Here is a 22,238-nt window from a genome sequence, read left to right as displayed (position 1 = left end):
ATCATTATTAGTGATGACATGGCCTGATTATGTTGAACCCAATTACATAGAATAGTTTTTACTTTATGGGTATCATTTTTATGGAAATTTACCAATAATAACGACAACATTGAGTAATTACTATGATCAGGAACTATGTCAAGCACATTATATACATTTTATACTTTTCATAATTTCTTGAAGGCGATTTGTGATCTAGGTTTTCCAGACAAAGGTATTGTGACACACAAAGGTTAAAAAACTTCCCAAGGTCATATAGCCAGAGGTGAGATTCAAACCCAGACAGTATGACTCCAAAGCCTTAATTCTTAGCCAGTCTCTGTTCTTTTCTGACCCACCAGTTGATCTAGATAATGATTCTGCCATTGAGTTACTGACTGGTAACCTCACCATTGATAAGGTTTTGGGGTACAAACTAATGTCCTCAATGTTCTAAGGGGAAGAAATGGAAAATGAAAGTGTCAGGATTTTGCACAAGCCCAACTGTTGACTATAAGTTCCTCAAATGCAGAAGTGAAGACCTCTGGTGTCCAAAGACTGTGACAAATTCAGAGGAAGTGGGTGACTTTACAGTGACGGAGCACTGAGGAAGGGTGGGTTATAACTTTGAGTCTACCGGGAAGGCTGATTCCACCCACCAGCAGGGCCACTGACTACGTGGGGTTCAACTGGTCAAAACAAAACAGAGAAGCAAAAATTTAATTTCAGGAACAAGACCACAGGGAGGAGGAACGGTAGCACTTAGAAGTCACCAAGAATCCCCACAGTCACGCTTGAAGCAAACCCAGGATCCAATCAGCAGCAAACAAAACCTGGTCCAGCGGTTCCCCTGAGGTTCCTGGGTATGGGAAAATAGCTAATGCTAAGCTCCACTCTCTTGCTGGCCAGGCTGCAGATGCTATAATGCTTTTTTCTTATGTAGAAATCAGTATCAGACTGAACCCATGAAGGAGCAGATAGGTGAGTGGTGAAGACGGGCAGAGTAGGAAATGAGGTGGGAATAAACTAGAGCTATATTAACACACTGAAGGAGCTCCAAGAAGTGAAGAAACAAAAAAAACAACGATGGTACCTCTGACCTAAGTAATTCAAAGTACTGTAAAAGTGAAAGGAATTACAACGAAGTACTTGATGAAAAGTGTTGACTGTTTTAATACAATATTAAAAGTAAAATTTGGGGTACCCCCGATCACATGTCTAATTTTTCTGTAGACTGGCCTAATTCACAATATTTTCATTTGGTTTGAAAATGAGTTTGCTAAAAGATCCCCTGAAGGTTTCCAGGGAAATAGTTCATGAAAATCTGAAGCACCTTTAGAATATATCAACTCTTAGTGATTTCCCTGTGGAGTCTGCAAAATGGTCATGCCAACTGCTTTGGCTAGATAACAGTGGAGGCCCATAACTGATTCTTAAGTCCAAAGGAAAGAATGGCAATCAATATGCAAGAATGAATTAGGGAATAGTGTTGCCATTGGAATGTAAATCACCACCTTCCTACATACAATATTTTTTCTTTCCGAAGTCAGAGCCTGTAGCAGCCTGTTCCCTTACCTAGAGCTTTGTGCCAGTGATGTAGCCTTTGATAATTCTTGTAATAAGAATCCAGTCATGTATGACATTTAGGAGGGAGCAAAGGGTTTGATTTCCCTCGGGGCCCTGGAACCCTTATAAAAATGCCTTTAATGAGAAATGAAAGGAAAAAAAATTAGGGGGTCAGAAATTAAGCCAAATAAAAAATGGTGCCAAATCGCTAGGTACTAGCCTACCTTTTAATGGTTCTAGGTAATAGAGAAAACTACTTCATGTAGTTTGTTTTCCTCAAATATCCAAATTAACCTAAATATCTGTCTAAATTGGAAAGAAAGAGGAATAAAGAAAACCAAGATGTCATCTTAATGCCTTCTCTGCTGCCGACAAGATGGATTTGGGGCACCACTGAAATATAGACATTTAAGAACAGGGCTTTTATCACTCCATGTCACAAGCATGCTTACACTTTCAAGAAAATCTGTGCTTTCACTAAGTGGTCCATAATAGCAATAACAGGCCTCACCCTTTCTACAAAATCCATTCCAATGAGATGTAGTCCACTCACATTTTCATTTAGCTCTTCCATTCAATCCCTTCAGTTAGCTTTGTCCTATTTCCTATGGGTGGAGTCTTTAGTTATATGCTTTTCTCAATGTCATGTACAAAGCAGCCACTTGTCTCTCCAAGCCCCTTTCCTTGAGTGTAAGCCAAATGTCTGCCTCTCACACTCTCTTGAAGTCAGGACCGTATGTAATTTTTGGCTGAGGACATACGCTAACAGAGAGGTGGTGACCGGCGTCTCCCCTCATGTCATTCTGTTACACCCATTAGTCAGTGCAGTCTAACAAAAAGTTTGCATGGAGAGTGGCTTCCAAGAAAGTTTAATTCATCGCAGAGGAAAGGAAAATATTCTTAGGGAAGAATGATTCCTGGGAATATACAAGACAAGAAGAAGCTCAGAGTTTCCTCCGTCAAGCTGTGTCCACAACCACTAGGATGATGTACCAAGCCCCTGCTCATTAAAGAGCAGTTCTCATTCAGAAAGCATCACCATCACTTGTGAGTTTGCTAGAAATGCAGATAACAGGCCTGTTTCAGAAACTGCAATCTCCAGGTGATTCATATATGCATTCATGTTTGAGGAGCATTGGCCAAGAACATGGTTCTCAGCTTTGGTTACACATAGGCACCAACCAGGGAAACTTAAAAATAATTACTGATGCCCAGGTCCCACCCCCAGAGATTCCAAGCTACTCTGTCTGGGGTGTGGCCTAAGCGCTGGGATTTTTAAAAGCTCCCCAGAAGATTCTGAGGTGCAGTCAGAGGTTGAGAGCCACTGGCAAAGAGGCAGAGGAGGGCTACTTTTCCCATCCCCCTGCTCTTTGCCTCATAGTCAAACAGTGGGATTCCTGGAGTCCGAATCTCTCTTTTCCTGTGGCCTGGCTGCCCAGATCTGTGCTGTAAGTACGGGGGAAAACTCTATTAAGAAACTTAACTTTCTGTCTAGTACTTTGGTCTCCCTCCCACTCTCACCCTCCACATAGCTGCCCCTGATGCCCCACACTTTAGCAAACCACACCAGGGGCGAACATCAACTCGTGCTTTAAAAATACAAACTTGGAGTCCACCTTGAGAGCTGCGTCAGAGTCTCAAGATAGGACGCTACAATCCGCATTTTTAACTAGCTTCCCAGGTGTGTCTGATGTGAACTCCACAGCGGGTCTAGCCTTTCATCCTGCCAAGTCATTAAGGATTTGTAAGGATGAATGAGCTGTCAAGAGAGCAAGGGCCTGATGCAATGCTCCTTTATTAATTATGGCGAAGTGATGTATTGGCAATGATAATGCTTCTCTTGGAAAGGGCAATGAATGGTTCGTCGATTGCTGCATTAGATCTTTCCCAACTTAACCTTAATGCTCAGCTTTTACTCTTCTCTGTAGTTTTAAAAGCTGCAAGGCTTTCACATTAAGCAGCCTCTTGGTCTTTATTCCCAAGTGAGCTGCAATCTTTGAGGGAAATACCAAAAGGGAGAATCTTTTGGAGTTCTTGGCTGGGGAATTAACAACCCCCCCCCCCCACCCCCGCCCGCAATCCTTATCTGCTTGTGTCAGCAGCTCCTAGCCAGCGTATTGCTGTGCAGGTCTGGTAAGTAGGAAAAACACGGAGTGAGGATTTCAGAGAAAATCATCGATACATCCCCGAATCCCTCTGCTAAAGGAAAGCTTCCTTTAGCGGGGGGATAGAAAGTGGAGGAAGAAAGATATATCTGGCTGAACAATTTCAGAGGTGAGAAACGGGTGGGCGAGCCGGGGTGGCGGTTCTGTCTGTGGGTGAGGGGAGGAAGGTGGCAAAGAAAAGTTGCAGCGTCGGTCTGCGCGTGTACTTCATGGGCTGGGCGCCGGGAAAAGCGCTAGCGTGCGGCCGGGACGCACTGCGGGGCCGAGAGCCGGGAGGACGTCGAAAAACCTTCTCAGCGGCCGAGGCTGGGAGGCTGGAATTGCTTTGCCTCCCGCCCGCGCGCACCGGCTGCCTGCCGCCGCCGACGCTCCTGCTCGCGCCGGCGCTGCACGGGAGCTTGCCCGCCGCCGCCCGCTTTGTGCTTCCCCCCGAAGATGGGAGCGACCTTTCCCAGCTCGGGAGCTATTTAAAGGGAGGGAGTGCGCCGTCTTTCCTACTAACGTGGAGGAACGGGGGAAGGATCCAGCCGCACTCCCCCAAACCAGGTAGGATCTTCGGAAGGGCAGCAGAAAGGATTTGGTCAGATACCGCCAACTGTTTTCCATTTGTTCAGAAGGCTACACTTCCCTCCGCTTTGGCAAAGGACCAGCTCCTAAATTGCGTGTGTCTGTGTGTGTCCCCACCCATTTTCTGGGGGTGTCCGCGCTTCTCGGGGAGTGAAATTGCTCTGGCTGGTGCGTCTGGGCGTTGAGGGTGCCCGCCTGCCAGTGCCGGCTGCCGGAGCAAGAAAGGGCTGCTGAGGAGAGATGCTGCACCCTGCATCGCGCTGGGCTTAAGGATTCAGGGCGCGAAGAGCGAAGTCCACCCGGAATGCAACGCTGCTGGGGATCCAGGCGTCCCCACCCACTGGGCTCTGCTCCGCGGTCACCCCTCCTCCCGGTAATCCCTGGGGTCTTCCCCAAGGCCACACTCGCGAGTCTCCTCTTTTCCGGCCAGCCCTGGGTGCTCCTTCAGCATCGACTGCGGAGAGGAGGGAGGTGTGGCCGGGGCGGGGGGACAGGCAAGGGAGAGAAGCGGCGGGGGAGTGGGCAGCAGGGTCCCAGTCTCTGGGCACCCAGCCCGAGTGTGCGTTGGGGATCCTGCGCGCAGAGGCATCTTTCCCCAGGACATTCGAAGGGAACTTTGCCGCTGCATTGTCTGCCTCCGGAGCTTCGCTGGCTCTTGGGGAAATGGTCTGTGTTCTGAGACGTGAGGATATCCTTCTTGGATCCTCCTTAATGAAGAAGAGGGAGGTCTTATGGGTGGACGGTAGGCTACAGAAACCAAATCCACCCAGGCGATGCTTTTAAAAATATAGTATGTGTGCCTCCGTGGTTTTTCAATTCCCCCTTCCCTTATGGATTGTGTTGACTGATGAATGGCTTGGGCCGGCAATTCGTATTTCCCTCTCCAGACAAAGTGGCAGTGGTTGGGTTGGGAGCAGAGTGATCAAATTTAACAAAGAATTTTGTGAAAAAAGCAATGTGCTTGGTGTCCGCAGTCGCTGGAAAGAAAGTCCTGCTTTGCACTAGGTATTTGTTTAACCCCTCTTTGCCTGGCTCCCTTGCTGGCGCTGTCTGCTGCTAGTCAGCCACTAGTGGTTGTGAATATAACAATACAAACTTTGTCCTGCTGGAGGTGTAAAGACTAAAAAAAGAAAAAAAAAAAAGGGATATCAGTAGGAGGTGAAGTGGAAGAAGCTTTTTAAAAAATGACGGATGTAAAGACAGTACAGGCATCCCTATCATGGAGGAGCTAGTAGAGTAGGTGGAGAGTCTGATCAGATCTGGTTAAAGGCATAGCTTGGGTCTCTCCAAATAGGAGCAACTGAACATCCACAGTCTAGCATCTGTGTGAAGATTTCCTAAGGGAAATGGGGTGCAACCAGGAGGGGATTCTGAAAGCATACCTCCCACCCACACTCCCCAACATACACACACACACACACACACACACTCACTCACTCACTCGCACGTTTTCTCTTTTTCAGAGCTACTTGTGCAGCAAGTCAGGAAAAGAGGGAGGAAAATGTATTTAGATGTTTCATTCATTTCAGAAAAGAAAACAAAGCTGGAATAGGAATGATTGCTTTGAGGCTCCTCTTTCAGATCCTGTGTTGCTTGAATTTACCTCTATGGGTTTGCTAAACTTGCTTAATTGTGAGGTTAGTCTCGCGTGAAAAAAAGGAGGAAGGAAGAGAGAGCTAGCTCGCTCCATCTTTGGGGCCTTGAGAGTGAGAAGGTGGGGAAAGATCCACTTATTTCATCAGAAGCAGTATGTGTTTTCTTAAATGGTTTTCATTTTAGGGACTCTGCCTGCTTGAAGGATTCCATTTGGATCTGAGGGCTCTTTAGCTATGATTTCTCCCACCTACTAAAAAAGGAGCCTTAATTTTTCCCCCCTAAACTGGTTCTTTTATTACATATGGCATGATAAATTCCCAGGGAAAAAGAAAAAAACTGGACAGAGGTAAACTGTTGTTCACTACTGAGCTGTGCAGGGACAGCAAAGAATGTAAGTGTCCATGACAATCAGACTTCCTTTACTCTGTCTTAAAAGCTTAGCAGGGCTGGAAGAGGAATGTAACAAATTAAAAGAATATGAAGGCTGTGCTTTCTATCTATCTATCTGTGTACCTGTCTACCTACCTACCGTCTACCTATTTACTTTATCATTACTATTTAATGGTTTCTACTGTATCATTTTGGATTAAGATTAAGTACTAGATAACCCTTTTGTTGACCATGAAAGGGAAGAAAAATGCGTAGCCCTAGCAGTGCTTTAACTCCAAATGAAATTACAAAAGGAAGGTGAAATTGCAAAAAGAAGGTGAAGTATAGTCAGTAACACCTACAGGACTATTTGCAGGAATTACATTAATTGCTCTTTCAAACTTATTATGTGTTGAAAATAAAATATTCCAGGAGAGCGTCAGCATTTTGTTAGCAAGCTATATTTAAGATGTTTTTTATCAGATAAAAATAGACTTTTATTTATCTTGCAAAGTAAACGCATAGTTCCTTCCTTGTAAGTACTTAATCTGTTTCTTTGACAAAAGAAATGGTGAGAAAAGCTCTGTAGATCCAACGAAGTTGCATTCCCCCTTTAAAGCAAGTACAAAGCATACATTTAGCTCATGGATGGGTTTTTCTCAAAGTAAGTGCATTTTAGGACTGTACCATCTGATTTTCATGTTGCAATTCAGTAACAGAGGCCCTTTCTCCGTGATGACTTCAGGTAGAGGAAGAAAAGCATGTAGGTAAGAAGCAAGCAGTCTGCCCCATCAGCGTGGAAATAAACAAGATCTAAATTGAAATAGAAATTAAATCTGGAAAAAGAAATACACAATTAAAAGAGGATGGTGGAGCACATATCTTGCATGCTTGATATTTTTGCTGTATGTATGTATGTTGCTTTTCTCTAAAAATTGTTGCTTTACGTTTGCTAACTACTTAGGAATCAGGGTGCTGAGATCTCACTTCTTCCAGATCCTTCCATCCTCTTTTTTTTTTTTTCCTCTAAGGGATAAATGTCTCGTCAAAACGTCTTCCAGTATCATCCATACCTCATGGTCAGACCTCTTGTCATAACCTCTACCAAACGGTCTCCCATCTGATCCAATTCTTCTGCTCCCTCTTGTGGCAAGTGTTCTCCCTGACTTTCCCTAGATTTCAGAATCCATTCCCTCAGCTCCCTATCACTTAGGTTCTAATTTTCAGTGGTAATTGATGCTAACGAAGGCAGTAGGTTGCTGAACTGGCTGCTTCCAATTTTCTCTCTGAACAAAGGGAGGTCTATCCCCTGGAGATGTCCTTGAGATTTAGTGGAAGTAAACGTCAGGTGCTGTCTGACCCACTGAGATGGACTGGGTTCTGGGAAAGTGAGCTTTCAGAGTCTTGCCTCTGAGACTCTGATTTAGACTCAGGGCTAGTCCAGTGGGGCCTCATTAAGTGCAGTGGGATTATTTTCAGTTTTCTTTTTTTCTCTTCCAAAAGATACCTGTGTGTGAATGTGTCTGCATCTGTCCTCTCTCTTTTTCTCTCTCTTCCTGCCTCCCTCTCTCCCTCCTCAGCCTCTCACACGCACACACACACATACACACACACAGGCCCATGCGGGCCAAAGGGCACATGCGTACGCACGTGCGTGCGCACACACACACACCATACACACTTCACAAAAGATATACAACACATATTTTTGAAAACAACTAATCAATGATTAGGTTCTCAATAGGGTTTGTAAATCAAGCAGCTCATTTTCTGAACTGGAGACTCCTAGGGTAAACTACTCTTACTGGCATGATTTCCTCACAAGCAGTTGAGAATACAGATGAGACTAGGCATCTTTTTCTAGTGTGTTGACTCAACTTGGAAGACAGTTGCTCGCAGCCCATGAGGCCTCAAGTGTTTGTTGTAGGCTCTCTTTGTTGTCAACTATGTTTTGAACCCTATGTGTTTTATGTCTACATTTGTGATTGTCCTTTGATCGGCGCAGCCAAGAGTGTATAGTAAGTAACAGGATAGACCAAGGTTCACGAGAATCCCATTTTCTCTCTACCTGAAACTTTCTAGCCAATTTCAGGAGGAGGAGGAGAATGTAGGGAAGGAGAAAAGTCCTGAAGTGATGGAAAGCAGCTGAAGTGATGGAAGTGTGTTTGTGATCAGGGGCAAGTATGTTATAGGCAGTTGTCTAGAAAGTGATTTGAGAAGCCCAAAACATCCCTGGATTCAAAGCATTTATCCTCCGGCCAATGTTGGATCAGAAATTTTCACTGTTAGAGACATTCATTTGAATAAAATAATTCTATCTAGTAGATCCCTAATAGAATGCAACAAGATTACCTAGGAAAGAGCTACCATTCCTTCTCACAAAGCATTCGCATCTGTTCATTTACTAACTTGGATTGGTTTATCAGATCAGCTGGCAGTAAAGTCCTGAGGGCTGGAACACAGGATGATGCAGAGGAAGTGAAAGAAGTTTGAAATGGGTTGCTGTCGAGTTAGTGCCCCCAGAGGGCCATTCTGATGGGGAAGTACCCGGGAACCGGGCTGCTGAAGTGGGGTGTGGGGGGGTAGAGAGTAGCCAGACAGAGGCAAAGATAAACTGTCACCTTGAAATTTTACTTCTGGGTCAGCAAAGGTAACAAAAATTTGATCTTTCTTGAAAATTTACTCTTCTGAGAAATGGGTGAAATATATCCCGCAGTGTGAAATCATATGCTTAAAATCTTGAATGGCTTCTGTATCATTTTGGAATATTCATACCAGTAACCTAGGACACTAGTGTGATTCTCGTTCAGACAAATTTTTTTTTTGCATATGTAATAGACGTAGAAACATAAATGTAAATATTAGAGTCCATCTTAATTTTTAATTTATTTTTTTAAAATGACATGTCACTTTAAATTTTTATTTATTTATTTATTTTTGGCTGCGTTGGGTCTTTGTTTCTGTGCGAGGGCGTTCTCTAGTTGCGGCGAGCGGGGTACACTCTTCATCGCGGGGCGCGGGCCTCTCACTGTCGCGGCCTCTCTTGTTGCGGAGCACAGGCTCCAGACGCGCAGGCTCAGTAGTTGTGGCTCACGGGCCCAGTTGCTCCACGGCATGTGGGATCTTCCCAGACCAGGGCTCGAACCCGTGTCCCCTGCATTGGCAGGCAGATTCTCAACCACTGCGCCACCAGGGAAGCCCCGTCTTAATTTTTTAGAAAAGACAGAAAAATCATCACTCTGTAGATGTCATTGCATGTGAAGTCAGAATAATTTAATAATTTCCTGGTTGAATCTAATGTGAAATGAAGTCAAACAGACAAGAGAGTGATTCAGCAATTTTCTTCAACCCAACTGTGATATTTATTGAGCGCTCAGTGTATGCAAGGCACTGCGCTGGGCTTTTCAGAGAATGCAGACGCTGAAGAGGAGTTATGTGATGTTGGTTGAATACCCATTATGTTCCAGACATCAGTCTAAGCACTTTGTACATGTTTTCTCACTTAACACCGTTGCAAGAAAGCATCCTGATCTTGACTTAAAGCTGATGACTATGGCTCAGTTAAATAACTTGTCCAAGAGTGAATAGGTGATGGTACCCGTTTTTGAGGCTGTTTCAAAGCCATGCGCAAAACATGCTCTTTGCGCTGTGTTCCCTGTTCTTAGGGATGTACGGTCTAGAACGCCTAAACACTGGGCTGAGTGAGGTAGATGGATGGCTGCAGCTATCTGAGCCCAGTGCTTTAGAGTTGAGAGGAAGAAGAGTACATTGGAAAAGGCTTCATGGAGGAGGAGGAAGCATTTTAGTTGGTTCTCAAAGAGTGAAAGGACTTTGCAAATAAATAAAGCCTCACTATTTTTAAAACATGTAAACCAGCCCCAGCTAATTTATGACAAGGACCACCCCGGAGCAAGGTTAGGGCCATTTCCAGACTTCAGGCTAGCTGCATGTCCCGGTTAGGACCATGCCATGGGAACTGTGGATCTGAAACAGATGCTAGCATAAATCACTGCTCACATGTATTTTACACGGGAACCCAAAATTGATGAATTTCCAGCATGCCTTGGAGGAGAGAAGCTGTATCAGTCTGAGAGGTGAAGCAAGGAACAGACCTTAAATTTGACGGTTATGTTTTCTGGGCCATCACAGGTGGTTTTTCTTTCTTTCTTGAGCACTGAATGGCTCTGATGCTTTCTCCCTTGAGCTTCTCCAGTTCCTCACTTCCGCTTCCCCCTAAAGCACAGGACCCAGGGCCCCCTTTGGCTCTGCTCTGTTCAATGTATAGCACCCAGTTGCAGCTGGTTTAGGGAATGGGTCTGCTTACTCTACACGCCAGCCTCCACTTCCTCTCTGCACCATGGTAGTGCCCCCAAAGTGAGTGACATCAGCCAGGGGCAAAAGGAGAGAGCTTGGGGAGGGGCTCAGTCATCTGTCACATGTCCCTCAGAAGTTGCAGGTCGTCACTCTTCCAAAACCATCTGCCTTTCAAATGTTGTGGGATGTGAGCCTCCTGGAGCTGAAATTTGTGAGTTGATGTCTGTTTTTTCCCCCCCCCGCCCCCAACTTAACTCCACACTTTCTTCTGGCCATGCAGCTGCCCCTGGCCCTTTTTTAGAACTTCTCCTTATCAGTGCTTATGCTGCTTAGACCCATAGCTAGCACTGGAAGGCACATCAGAGATCATCTAGTTTTTTAATTAACAAATAAGCAAATGGAGGCCACATGAAATTAAATGACTCAATAGAAGTGAAATGGGACATTATTGAATCTAGATCTATGACTCTGAAGTCATTTCACCAAAGTTACATCTCCCTTTTTTCTTTGATAATATAGAAGCCCTCTAGAAATGTGCCTGTGTTTTCTGGCCTCAGGAGTCCGTGGATGTCTAGCAGTGATTTCCTCAGGTGGAAAGAAAACTATGACTTTGCTTCTATATCGAGGATATTGACAAAAGCAATGAAGTTCCCTATGGTACTCAGACCAGAGTTCTCTGAGGTCAGCAGGCATATCATGTTAGTTTTAATATTTGTTTGAATTCAACAAATGGCATATTTAACATTGTGTAAGATCCTTAACTTTTCTGTGCCTCATTTTCTTCATCTATTAAATGAGAGTAATAGTAGTAAAGAGCCTTATGGGGGTTTTGTGAGGAATAATACATTAATGCTTGTAAAACATTTGGAACTGCCTCTGGCACATGAGTGCTCAGTGAGGATTGGTCCTTACTACTTGAGAGATGACCAGTGAGAGAGCACTGTTTCTACCTGTGCTCCTTGATGTGGACATGCTAATTGCGAAGGTCGCCATGGAGAGCTCGAAAATAAGGGCATACATAAGGACTACACCAAAGGTCACAAAGCTGTTTTTTAAAGGCCACATAATAAGTATTTTTGGCTTTGTGGACCACAGAGCCTGTCACAGCTACTCAACACTGCTGTTGTAGCATGAAAGCCATTGACGATACTTAAATGCGTGAACATGCTGTGTTCTGTAAAACATTGTTTACTTACACTGAAATTTGAACATCATATAATTTTCATGTCATGAAATATTGTTTTTAAAAATTTTTTTCAATCATTTCAAAATGTAAAAAAAATTAAATAGGCATTATAAAAACAGGTGGTGGGCTAAATATGACCTGTTGGCCACAGTTTGCCAGCTCTTTTTTTTTAATAGATCTTTATTGTAGTATAGTTGCTTCACAATACCATGTTAGTTTCTGTTGTACAACAAAGCGAATCAGTCATATGCATACACGTGTCCCCATATCCCCTCCCTCTTGAGCCTCCCTTGAGACACAGATTGTAAGAGATACACACAGGCCATCTTAGGGGGCTGCAGGAAACCCAGCAATAGGGGTTGGTGTCGTGGGAAGAGATCTGGCCTAGAAACTTAGATACCTTGTTGTAGAGCCTGGCTCTGTCACTTCTGAGATGCATGGCTTTGAAAAAGTCTTTTAAGTTATGATGGCCTGAGTTTTCATGTGGGGGAAAAAGGGGAAGGGGCAACGTTAGATGACTTTTAGGGGCCTTCCTAGCACTGAAAGCATTTTAATGAAGGGGAATTGGACATTCGAGATGGGTCATGGAGGACGGGTAGAAAAGCATGAGAAAGAAAAACAGGGTGCATATTTGGGTAATTTTTATTTAGTAGCTCAGTTGTCTACCAGGAACAGTAAGCCTGGGGAGTTAGGCAACATATTGTAGATGATGACCTTGAATGCCAAAGTGAGGGATCAGAATATCATAGCTTTGGGTTGTTAGCCAAATTCCTCAGCTTTACAGATCAGGCTGAGAAAGGGAAAATGACTTGTCCAAGGCCACATGACTGGCAGGTGAGAGCCAAGACCAGCACTCATTTCTTTTGGCTCCTAGACCAGCGACTATATTGCCCCTAGCAGCATGCAATTAATTTCAACTGTCTGACTATGACCTCAGAGGGGAAAACTCTCATGTAAATTACGGAAACTGTTTTTAGTATTGTCTAAACATGATCTCAACGCCCAGCATATCTAAGAAGGTAGGTCTGTGAGTAATCCCATTACAGAGAAGGGTAATTGCATAAGTGTTAACCTAAGGCCTTGCACTACAGCAACCTTTAGCCTGACTTGCTGCTGAGTGTCTTTTAAAAAGTTTTGACTCATGTTATTTCATCATCAGTCTTCCCTAATACCCTAGTAGGTCAGGTTCTCCATTACTGACTCTTGTAGGACTGTGTTTTTCCTTCGTAGCATTTATCAATTAATAAATGCTTCTTTCTGTAACAATTTAAATGAACATCTATCATCTGTCTTCCCATCTAGATAATAAATTCAGGGAAGAGAGAGATTGTGTCTTGTTTAGTTCATGGTTCTAGCCCCGCGTATCTTGCCAGATGTATAATAGACATTCAGTGTTTGCTGAATGAAGGAAGGAATGCATGTTCTCTCATTAGTCATTGATCCTGGTGAAAACAGTCCTTGCTTAAGCAAGGGCTTAATAGGCAGGTTACTATTTTCACTTGTTAATGAAATGATTAAATGATGAGTATTTCTTTCTCCACTAAATTTTTTCTCTTTTTCAAAAGCTCCTATGTAATCCTCACCTATCACAAAAAGACAACATAATAGTTGTGGCATAGTTACCAACATTAAAACCATAAGCCATAAGCCAATATTTAAACAATTCTTCAAATACAGGTGTATGGGATTGGTTTAAAGGACATGTTCACTAGATACCTTACCTAGTAGAGAAACTGTATGTTTCATAAACTGTGTTCAGGGTTTTGTGTAAAAAGGTCATATTTTCCCTCCCAAAAAGCTACTCAATTTATTTCTGTAAACCAAAATTTGGTTAGTTCCTTTTTAAGCTGCTTCCATTTAAAAAATGGATTTTTTGTATATACATACACACCTAGTTTTAGGCCCATGTCACTGTGTATATTGTCAGGAACTTTAGAATATTGATGAAGGGTTACCATTATGTGAGTATCAACTTGAGGTTTTTTTTTTTTTTTTAATTTCTTTTTATTTCCTACTTCTGTTCTCCTCAAGAGCATCTTATTCTTTAAAGGATTATGCTTTTTGACTATGCAGGAAAATATAAAAGACCTACAAACTTCGAGTTGATAGGGTCGTATCCCCCAAACAGATATCTGCTCGAAGATGAAGCTTAATGACTCAGGGAGAAAGCTGATGAAATTCACCAGCCTCTCTTCACATAACCAGTATTTTCCTTATTAAAAAGGATTTTTTTTAAAAAGACATCTGCATGTTCCTATCACATAGCTTGAAATTGGAGTCTGTGTTAAACATCCCCAGTCGCAAGAGGCAGACTAGAAAGCCAGAAGAGGGACTGCAAAGATTTACCCTTGAGTTGAAGGAACAGGGGAGTTGGTGAGGCTCCATCCAAAGCCTCTCATGTAAAGAGCACAGCTTTCCTCACCACCTAAGCCTTCCAGTTTGGGGTTTTTGTTGCTGTGTACTGTTGACCTCTGTTCAGGGCTTGTGGACAGAACCTGATTAGAAGGTCTCTTGAAGACTTCTGTGGATCTGGTTCTTTGTCCTGTGTCTATGTGGAGTCCTAGCCATCCTTAGCTGTTTCTCCTTAAGGAAAGCAGAACAAACCCTTGGCAAAATTACGAAGTACATGTAAGTTACTCCCAATGATTTAATCTCCTCTTTGGGGGGCCCTGTTGATCTCCTGTTAGGGTCCATTTTTCTCTTACCTCACACACACAGTCACCAAGGGGCTTCATATCTTGATGCTGTCTGGAGTCCCAATCTGTGACAACGAGAGCCCATCTGATACACTATTTCATATCAACACCTTACTGATATTACAACAAACGCTATCTTCTAATTTTAAGGTACTGCCTTCCATCAAGGACCTTATTTAAGTCCTCTGCTCTCCAGTCTTTGTTTGCTAAACATGCCGGATGCCCTTTATGCCAGTTTTTTCCTCCTACCCAGTTCTGCCTTTCTACCCTACATGCCAATGCCAAGACCATCCATATCAGAATCACCTAGGGTGCTCGGGAAAATTCAAATTTGGGGGTTCCTCCTTAGACATACTGTGTATCTGGTGATAGGGCCCAGTTGTCTGCACTTCAGTGAGTTTTCCAGATGATCCTTAGGTGACCTGAAGTGGAAAAAGCATTGTTCTATGCCTTTTGTCATATCATTGCTTCCTTCTGGAATGTCCTCAACTCTCTCCGACTTCTGTCATCCTTCTAGTCCCCTCCTTTTATGGAATTTTCCATATTCTTCTATTCATGGTCGTTTGAGTAACTATTACTGGAAGACTGTAAATTCATCAGAAACAGGGGCCATGAGTCAATCATCTTTGTACTTCCCACGGTGTTTGGTCTGGTGCTTTGCACATAGAAGCCCTCAATAATTGTTTGAGGAACAAATGAATGAATGATCCACTCTCTTAGAACTAGAAATACCAGGAGGGCTATACTTCACTGAAACAAAGGTCTGAAGGCGAAATGTCAACAAGCTAGTGTGGAAAATATTTTTAGGTAGGAAATCTTTTTTGGTGACCCAGAAACAAATGCATTCTTTTTTTTTTTTTTTTTTTTTTTTTTTCAGTGTGTAAGGTTGAACATCAAAGAAAGGCTGCTCTTTCTCTTCAGGGTGGATGGTGACCAAATTATTACCCGAAATAGTAACCATTGTCCAACACAAGGCCCCTGAAAGATTCAGAGTACAGAAAGGGCGATCCAAGGCCCTCCTCCGGGAATGCACTACATTTGAAATCTTTTGATTGCAGGACTGTATGCTGAGCAGTTGGAGGTTTCTAGAAGCCCAGTTTTATGACCCCAAGACCCCAGATATGTTAACCTGGGAACTAGGTGGTCCACTTTGAGAGCATCCAGGTGTAGTCACGGTCTCGCTGTCTGAATCCCTGGAAAATCTCTCCTCTTCTGTGATCCCCTAGTAATGAAAGAGTTATGTCTTCCAGAAAGAGGACTCACTCCTTGACTCTTGTAAGGCCCCACTAGAATGTGAGCTTCTTTGGGGATATTATCTTTTTTTTTTTTTTTTTTTTTTTGGGGGGATATTATCTTATTCATCTTTGTAACATGGTATCTGGCATATACGAGTGGCTAAGAAAAACTTGGCAGACAAACCCATGAATGAATGTGTTGTTCTCCCTTTTATTTGGATTACTTAACAGTTAAAAATTAGTGTCTTGACCCCAAGACAGTAAATTTGTGGGCTGCTGCATTGAGATTCTCGAAAAAATATTGACTTATTGTTTTTAGGGCCAAGTATTAACTTCCTTGTTAGGCTAAAATTCAATATCATTCTCCCCAGCTTTCTGCATTGCCCTCTTTGATTTTAGTTTTGCTTGTTCATGGCTAGGATTTCATTCTCTATTTTCTTTTCTCCTGACTGAATGGAAAAACCTTGAGATTATTGCATGACTTTGGAGGGATTTCAGACCTCAGATTTTAGCTGATGATCCCCCAAGTGGATCCTCTTTCCCTTGCTACGTGATGAATAGGAGTGCTTACAAAAGCCTTTCTTGCGGGGTGGGCAGGCATGAGACAGGAGAGGGAAACGTGAATGAGATGATACAAACGACACACATTTATTCAGGTGGGAAGGAGGGGCAGCCTGGGAAGTTTATTCCACACTAAGTACCTAAGTAAGTTGCTAAGATGGAACGGTATTGTTAACCTGTGTAGTGAAAACAAACGAAAAGGTCCTGCCGTTTTGGAAAGCATTCTGGTTATCATGCAAAATGCCTGGATTTAAATCCTGTCTGTCACTTATATTCGTATGATTTCAGCCCGGTTTAGTTTGATGAACGATTTATTGTTCTCGTTTGTAAAATGGGAATGACAATACCTCCTTGCAATATTGTCAGAAAAGATAGCGAATGCAGAGTAATCAATAGAGCACCTGGGACCAAGCAAGTGCTCAGTCAGTGGTGGCAGTTATGATTGTCATAAAGGCCCCTGAGGGGGCCCTTCCACTGCCCTTGGTCCTGGCAGAACAAATCTGAGGATCGTCCTGGCTGACTCTACATGGAGACCAAGATTAGCAGAGTATCTTCCCTTCAAATTCTTCCTTCCATTGGAAGACTCTATTCTCCACCTTTCTTCCTTCTACCCATATATCCACGTCCGAATGCAGAGGTAATATATTTAAATGCTTCGTGCTCTTTCCCTTTTATGGGGCCTCTGTAATAGAGATGATTGGGGGTTGGTGTTTGACTAGATGTCTTTTTAGTGTCCTGAAAGGAGAAGAAGATATGCTCCCTTGAGGATGTGCAAAATATTAGGACCCTCTCAACGGAGCAGACGATCTTGGCATTCCAGAAGAAATCAGCAAGCCAGGGCTGGTATAGGAGGACCAACTACCAGGTGCTGGGGAAGATGTCAGGGTCCCAGCCCCTCTCTTGATGCTGGAGATCATGTTTTCTAGCCTGAGGTTCTCTGTGAATGACTGAATCACAATTCGTCTCCTCTACCCAACACTGACATTGGCTTTTCAGTCTGACACCGGCCTCTGCTCAGTTTAGGGGCATCCCTTTTACATAAGGAACATTTCTAAATGCATATGCCTGGGTTCAGCCCTCGGATTCTGATTCCGCATCAGAGATTTGGTGAGTCAGCACGTGGCCCAATGAGAAATATTTTATTCATTTAATAAAAGCAGGTGCTGTGCATCTTCCATACAGCAGCCTCTGCTCTCGGAACTGGGTGAACAAAAGAGACAGAAATCCCTACTCTTACAGAGTTGACATCTGTTAGAGAGAAAGAGAAAGAGAGAAACAGAGAGAGAGAGAGAGACAATAAGCAGAACCATTAAATAAATTATATAGTGTATAAAAAGTAATAAGTTCTAGGACTCACAGGCATAGAGAACAGACTTGTGGTTGCCAAGGGGGTGGAGGGTGGGGAAGGGATGGAGTGGAAGCTTGGGGTTAGTAGACGCAAACTATTACATATAGAATGCATAAACAACAAGGTCCTACCATATAGCACAGGAAACTATATTCAATATCCGGGGGTAAACCATAATGGAAAAGAATATAAAAAAGAGTGCATATCTGTGTATAACTGAGTCACTTCGCTGTACAGCAGAAATTAACACAACATTGTAAATCAACTATACTTCATTAAAAAGTAATTTCTATATCAAAAAACAAAGTACAGGAAAAGGGTCTCATGACTTTTCAATAACATATTCATTATCCTAAATCCTAAATCCATCTTTCTTTATGGGCCACGTTGCCTGTCACCTCAGTTGCTACCTTTGATGAATGAGGTGGGTGTTTTCTGAGATGGGACAGGGTCCTGACTCCAGTCTTGTAAGCTTAGGCAGGAGGGCTTGAGCCCCTTATGTGATGTCTCACAGCTTGTCTCCTAGAGGACCTGTCCTCATTTATCAGGCAGCAAAGAAGCAACTCTCTTTGGAAAGAAAAAAAACAGTAATAGCAGAGAGTCGTTGTGGAAACTGAACGAGCTCCTTTCTGAAGTGTGGTCACGGCCTGATGGCCTGAGGTTGAGGGCCAGAACGGTAATTGGCACCCTCAGTGGATGATCAGATAAGAAAAGTCATCCTCTGGCATCATCTCTTTGTCTAGAAGCATTTGGAAGTGCTTGCATCCATAGTGGATAAGAATTTATGGTTGCTTTACTGTTGCCTTAGAAACAGATTCATTGCTTAGCTTTGAGGCTTTCAGTCAGCAAGAATCACATAGAAGGGGATTCCAGGTCCTGATGGAGAGTCAGGGAGTTCCTTGGAATAACCCCAGCTGCCAGTCAGCAGAATGAGATTAGGCTGCCCCAAGCATAGGACTGGTGAGAATGCCAGAGGTATTCCTTCTGTCTGAGTCCGTTCTCCTTGTAGTCAAAACCGCCATAGTCTTTCACTGCTGCACTGCCTAGCTACTCGTTGGACCTCCACTGTGGCAGTTTTGATAAAGATCTGTCTTGCAAGTACATACATCCATTTTTGTGACCTCTCCCTTCAACATAGGTGGCTGGGCTTACTCAGTTTGATACCTGTTCACCATCCTTTGTCAGTTCCATTCAGGTCTGCCATCTCTAGGTTCTGGGGCTGTTTGGTTTGTTTTAAAGTGAGGGCTTCCCTGGTGGTGCAGTAGTTAAGAATCCACCTGCCAATGCAGGGCATATGGGTTCGATCCCTGGCCTGGGAAGATCCCACATGCTGCGGAGCACCTAAGCCCGTGTGCCACAACTACTGAGCCTGTGCTCTGCAACAAGAGAAGCCACGACAATGAGAAGCCCGCGCACTGCAACAAAGAGTAGCCCCCGCTCACTACAGATAGAGAAAGCCCGTGCGCAGTAATGAAGACCCAATACAGCCAAAAATAAAGACAAATAAATAAATAAATTTACAAATAAATAAATAGCAGAAGATAATGTGAGTATTCTTGCTACTGTGCTGAAGGTTCATTTGGATGATGTAATAATGGATATTCCTAAGTAAGAGCTAGCTGTGGATGTTAAGAGTTGATCTGAAACCACCATGAAGATCAGCCTACCCCGTGTTACAGCATTCAGTAGATCAGGGCAGAAGAAGGCCAGGCAGCAGACCAACATATCAGTGGCCGCTACTTCCTGCTTAATTTTCATGAAAATATATATTGAGACAGTGGGGAGAGTCAGGTAGAGATCTCTTTGAATCTGATGATAGAGGCAAGACCCTAAAAGAATGGAGACAAAAAATGAAGAAAGAACTCTCATTTAGGTGACACCTACCCCATATCCTCACAAGCATTTAGATTTGGCGTTAATTTAATAAAGAAAGAAACTGAAGTCCAGAGAGTTCTTTCCAGTTGCTTCATGGCTAATAAGTTATAGCAGTGTTTTTTGTCCACTGACTTCACAAATTAGACCACTGCCACCTTTTGAGTATAATTATGACATTTTTGAATTAACCTCAGAAGCCCCCTTCCTTTTTCTCTGATAGTGATGATGGATTTTTACTGCTCAGTCCACCCTTAGACATTGGTACCCTTTTGGTTGAGAACATATTGGGGGATGTGGGTGGGGCAGACCTAAGAGATTGCCCTGAGAGTACTTGCAGGAGAGGTTGCCAGGTAATTGCTAAAAGGTGGGAAAGTGGGGGTCAGCTGTCTCTAGGAACATCCCAGCCCACAGGTTACCTCGGAGCTATGGGTGCTTGTCTAAGCCTCTAATCCATAACATAAAACCAGGCTTGTTGTAATCCTTCCATGGGACTTTTGCTACCTAGGTCCTCCTCTTGGGAGCCAGGAGGTTTTCCAATGGGCTAGTCCAAGCCCAAATCCAGTCATTCTCAAAGATTATTTTACATACTCTCAGGGATGGTAGCACGGAGCAGTGAATTATATCATCTCAGAGACAGAGCAGGCTTTGAATCTTAGTTACTATGTGTCTGACTTTCAGCAAGAACTCAACCTGTCTGAGCCTCAGTCTTCCCACCTACAAAATGGGCTTATAATATCCATCATATAGGGCTATGGTTAGGGCACTTTGCACTGCACAAGTCCAGGGGTGCTATTCACACAGACTCTAGTGGAAATGGCAACATTAGGAGTTGTGTAACAGGGCAATGCTGGTTCTTAGAAGTATTCGATATAATGACCCCTGTAAAGAATTTAGCGTGGTGTCTGGGACAGTGTTTAAGAATGGAGCCTGGTATTTCGGTCTCAGGCAATCAACTCTGATTTGCTGTTGTGCCATTTTGAAACTTCCTTCTAAGAAGGAAAATAGTTCAGGGTGCAGAAAACACAACGTGCAAAGACCTGGAGGTAAGAAAGTGTTGTCACATTCAGGGAGTGGAGAGAATTCCCAGATTCTGGAGCTCAGAGGCCGGATCCTAAAAGGTATAAACACGCTATTGAGGGGGTTTGGGTTTGCTTCAGGGCAATAGGCAGCCCACGAAGAGTTTTAAGGGGAGTGAGAGAGTCTGATCTGCACTTTAGGAAGTTTGTTTTGGCTGAAACGTGAGGAATGGAATGATGAGACTTGGCAGTGATTTGAAGGGAGTGGTTAATTCTATCAGTTCTGGAGACAGGCGCAGCTTCGAGTCTCTGTCCAGTGTTGGCTCTCTGTGTTCCGTCCTACTCCCTCTGAGCAAATACTTAACCTTTCTGATCCTGACAGGTTACCAAGATGTTTTAAGTTGTATATCTTCCAAAAGGGTCACTGCAAATGTTTCTTTCTCCTTTTTAAACTTTAGATCTTTACCGTATCGTTTTATATACCTAGCAGGCATTGGGGGTCATTTATAAATCAGATTTTTTTTTATAATAGGCAAATAGTGGCTTCCTTGTTTCTACTCTTACCCCTATAGTCTATTCTTCACTGAACGAGCAGAGAGATCAGTTGAAAAGGAAAATCAGCTCACATCGCACTTCTGATCGGAACCTCCCTATGATTCCCATCTCCCTCACGGTCAAAGCCAGCATCTTATAATGTCCTCAGTGCCCCTCGTAATCCATCCCCACTGTGTTCCCAGCTCTTGAGCCCTGCTCCCTTCACTCACTGCCCTCTCAGCACGTTGGTTTCTTCGTGGTTCCCAGACTGTGCAGAGCACAATTCTCATTTGGGTCTTTGCGCTTATCTTGGAATCCTCTTCCTGCAACTATCCACAAAGCTTGGCCCCTTTCTTCCTTCAGGACTTTGCTCAAATGTCACCTTATCAGAGAGGCCTTCTTTAAACCATCCATTATAAAATCATGCATGCCATGTGTGTGCACACACTGACACACACACTGACACACCCACTGACACACTCACACACTGACACTCATAGACTTCCTGTCCTATTGAAATTGCTCCCTACCCCCCACCACTATAGCACTTTTTACCATCTTACATTTACATTTATTTGTTTGTTTCCTCCCCATTAGAATATAAGGTCCACAAAGATGGAGACTTTAAAAAAAATTCATTGATGAATTCTCAGGACCTAGAAGAGAGCCTAGTATAGCCTTTTAAATTTGTCTGGGTGGCTCTCATAAATATGGGGAATAAATTGTGGCATCAGGGAGTTAGAACTGGGTCTGCCACTGCTCTTACAGGATGGTTCAATGTTACCGTGTTTTAAGGAGAAATCCTATAACCCACCCAAGCCCAGTAATGACTGAACAAGTAGACACACTGACCATGAACTTTTGCATACTTTGAAAATACGCTTCTTCTAGTTTTCGACCTTTTACTTAGAATGGAATTCCACCACCGCAGCCCTCCGCTGTGTCTTCTTTAGCATGGGAAAACGGTCAAAGCTTATCTCCCAACATTGACGAGCTAAAAACAAGGACTTTAGGTGATGGTGGGCTTGCGGAGGGTGTGCCAGAATGGGCTGGGCCAGGGTGGAGGTTCTCCTGGGCCCAGGTGCAGTTTTCAGTATAAGCCATCAGCCTCAAACATAGCCCAGAGAGTCTAGGTGAATGTGGGCGTGACTCTCAGACAGCCTGAGGCTATGAGCTGGTCTAACTCAGCTCCACTTTTAACTTTGTGTCAGGCCACAGGGCTAAGCTCTGG

At 43.6% G+C, this 22,238-nt stretch overlaps 1 protein-coding gene across 6 annotated transcripts in view; it reads left to right on the top strand.

The window, feature by feature from the left end:
* The first annotated feature begins 3,685 nt into the window (after positions 1-3,685).
* Positions 3,686-22,238, top strand: part of SLC8A1 (solute carrier family 8 member A1) — a 344,018-nt gene continuing 325,465 nt past the window's right edge. For 3 of the 6 annotated variants that reach the window (XM_024753505.1, XM_024753504.1, XM_024753508.1), the window contains exon 1: positions 4,045-4,256. Coding sequence is in view for 1 of the 6 variants with exons in the window: in XM_024753503.1 (XP_024609271.1) it covers positions 4,582-4,650 (69 nt within the window). In the remaining 5 variants the exon portion in view is untranslated. Of the gene's footprint in view, positions 3,820-4,044; positions 4,257-4,457; positions 4,651-22,238 lie in introns of those variants that run through there. The other 3 variants (XM_024753507.1, XM_024753503.1, XM_024753506.1) reach the window with 3 other exon arrangements.

The sequence above is a fragment of the Neophocaena asiaeorientalis genome, unplaced genomic scaffold (genome assembly GCF_003031525.2).
Source record: "Neophocaena asiaeorientalis asiaeorientalis breed wild unplaced genomic scaffold, Neophocaena_asiaeorientalis_V1.1 scaffold171, whole genome shotgun sequence".
NCBI classification, from domain to species: domain Eukaryota; kingdom Metazoa; phylum Chordata; class Mammalia; order Artiodactyla; family Phocoenidae; genus Neophocaena; species Neophocaena asiaeorientalis.
This window is presented reverse-complemented; position numbering and strand designations above follow the sequence as displayed.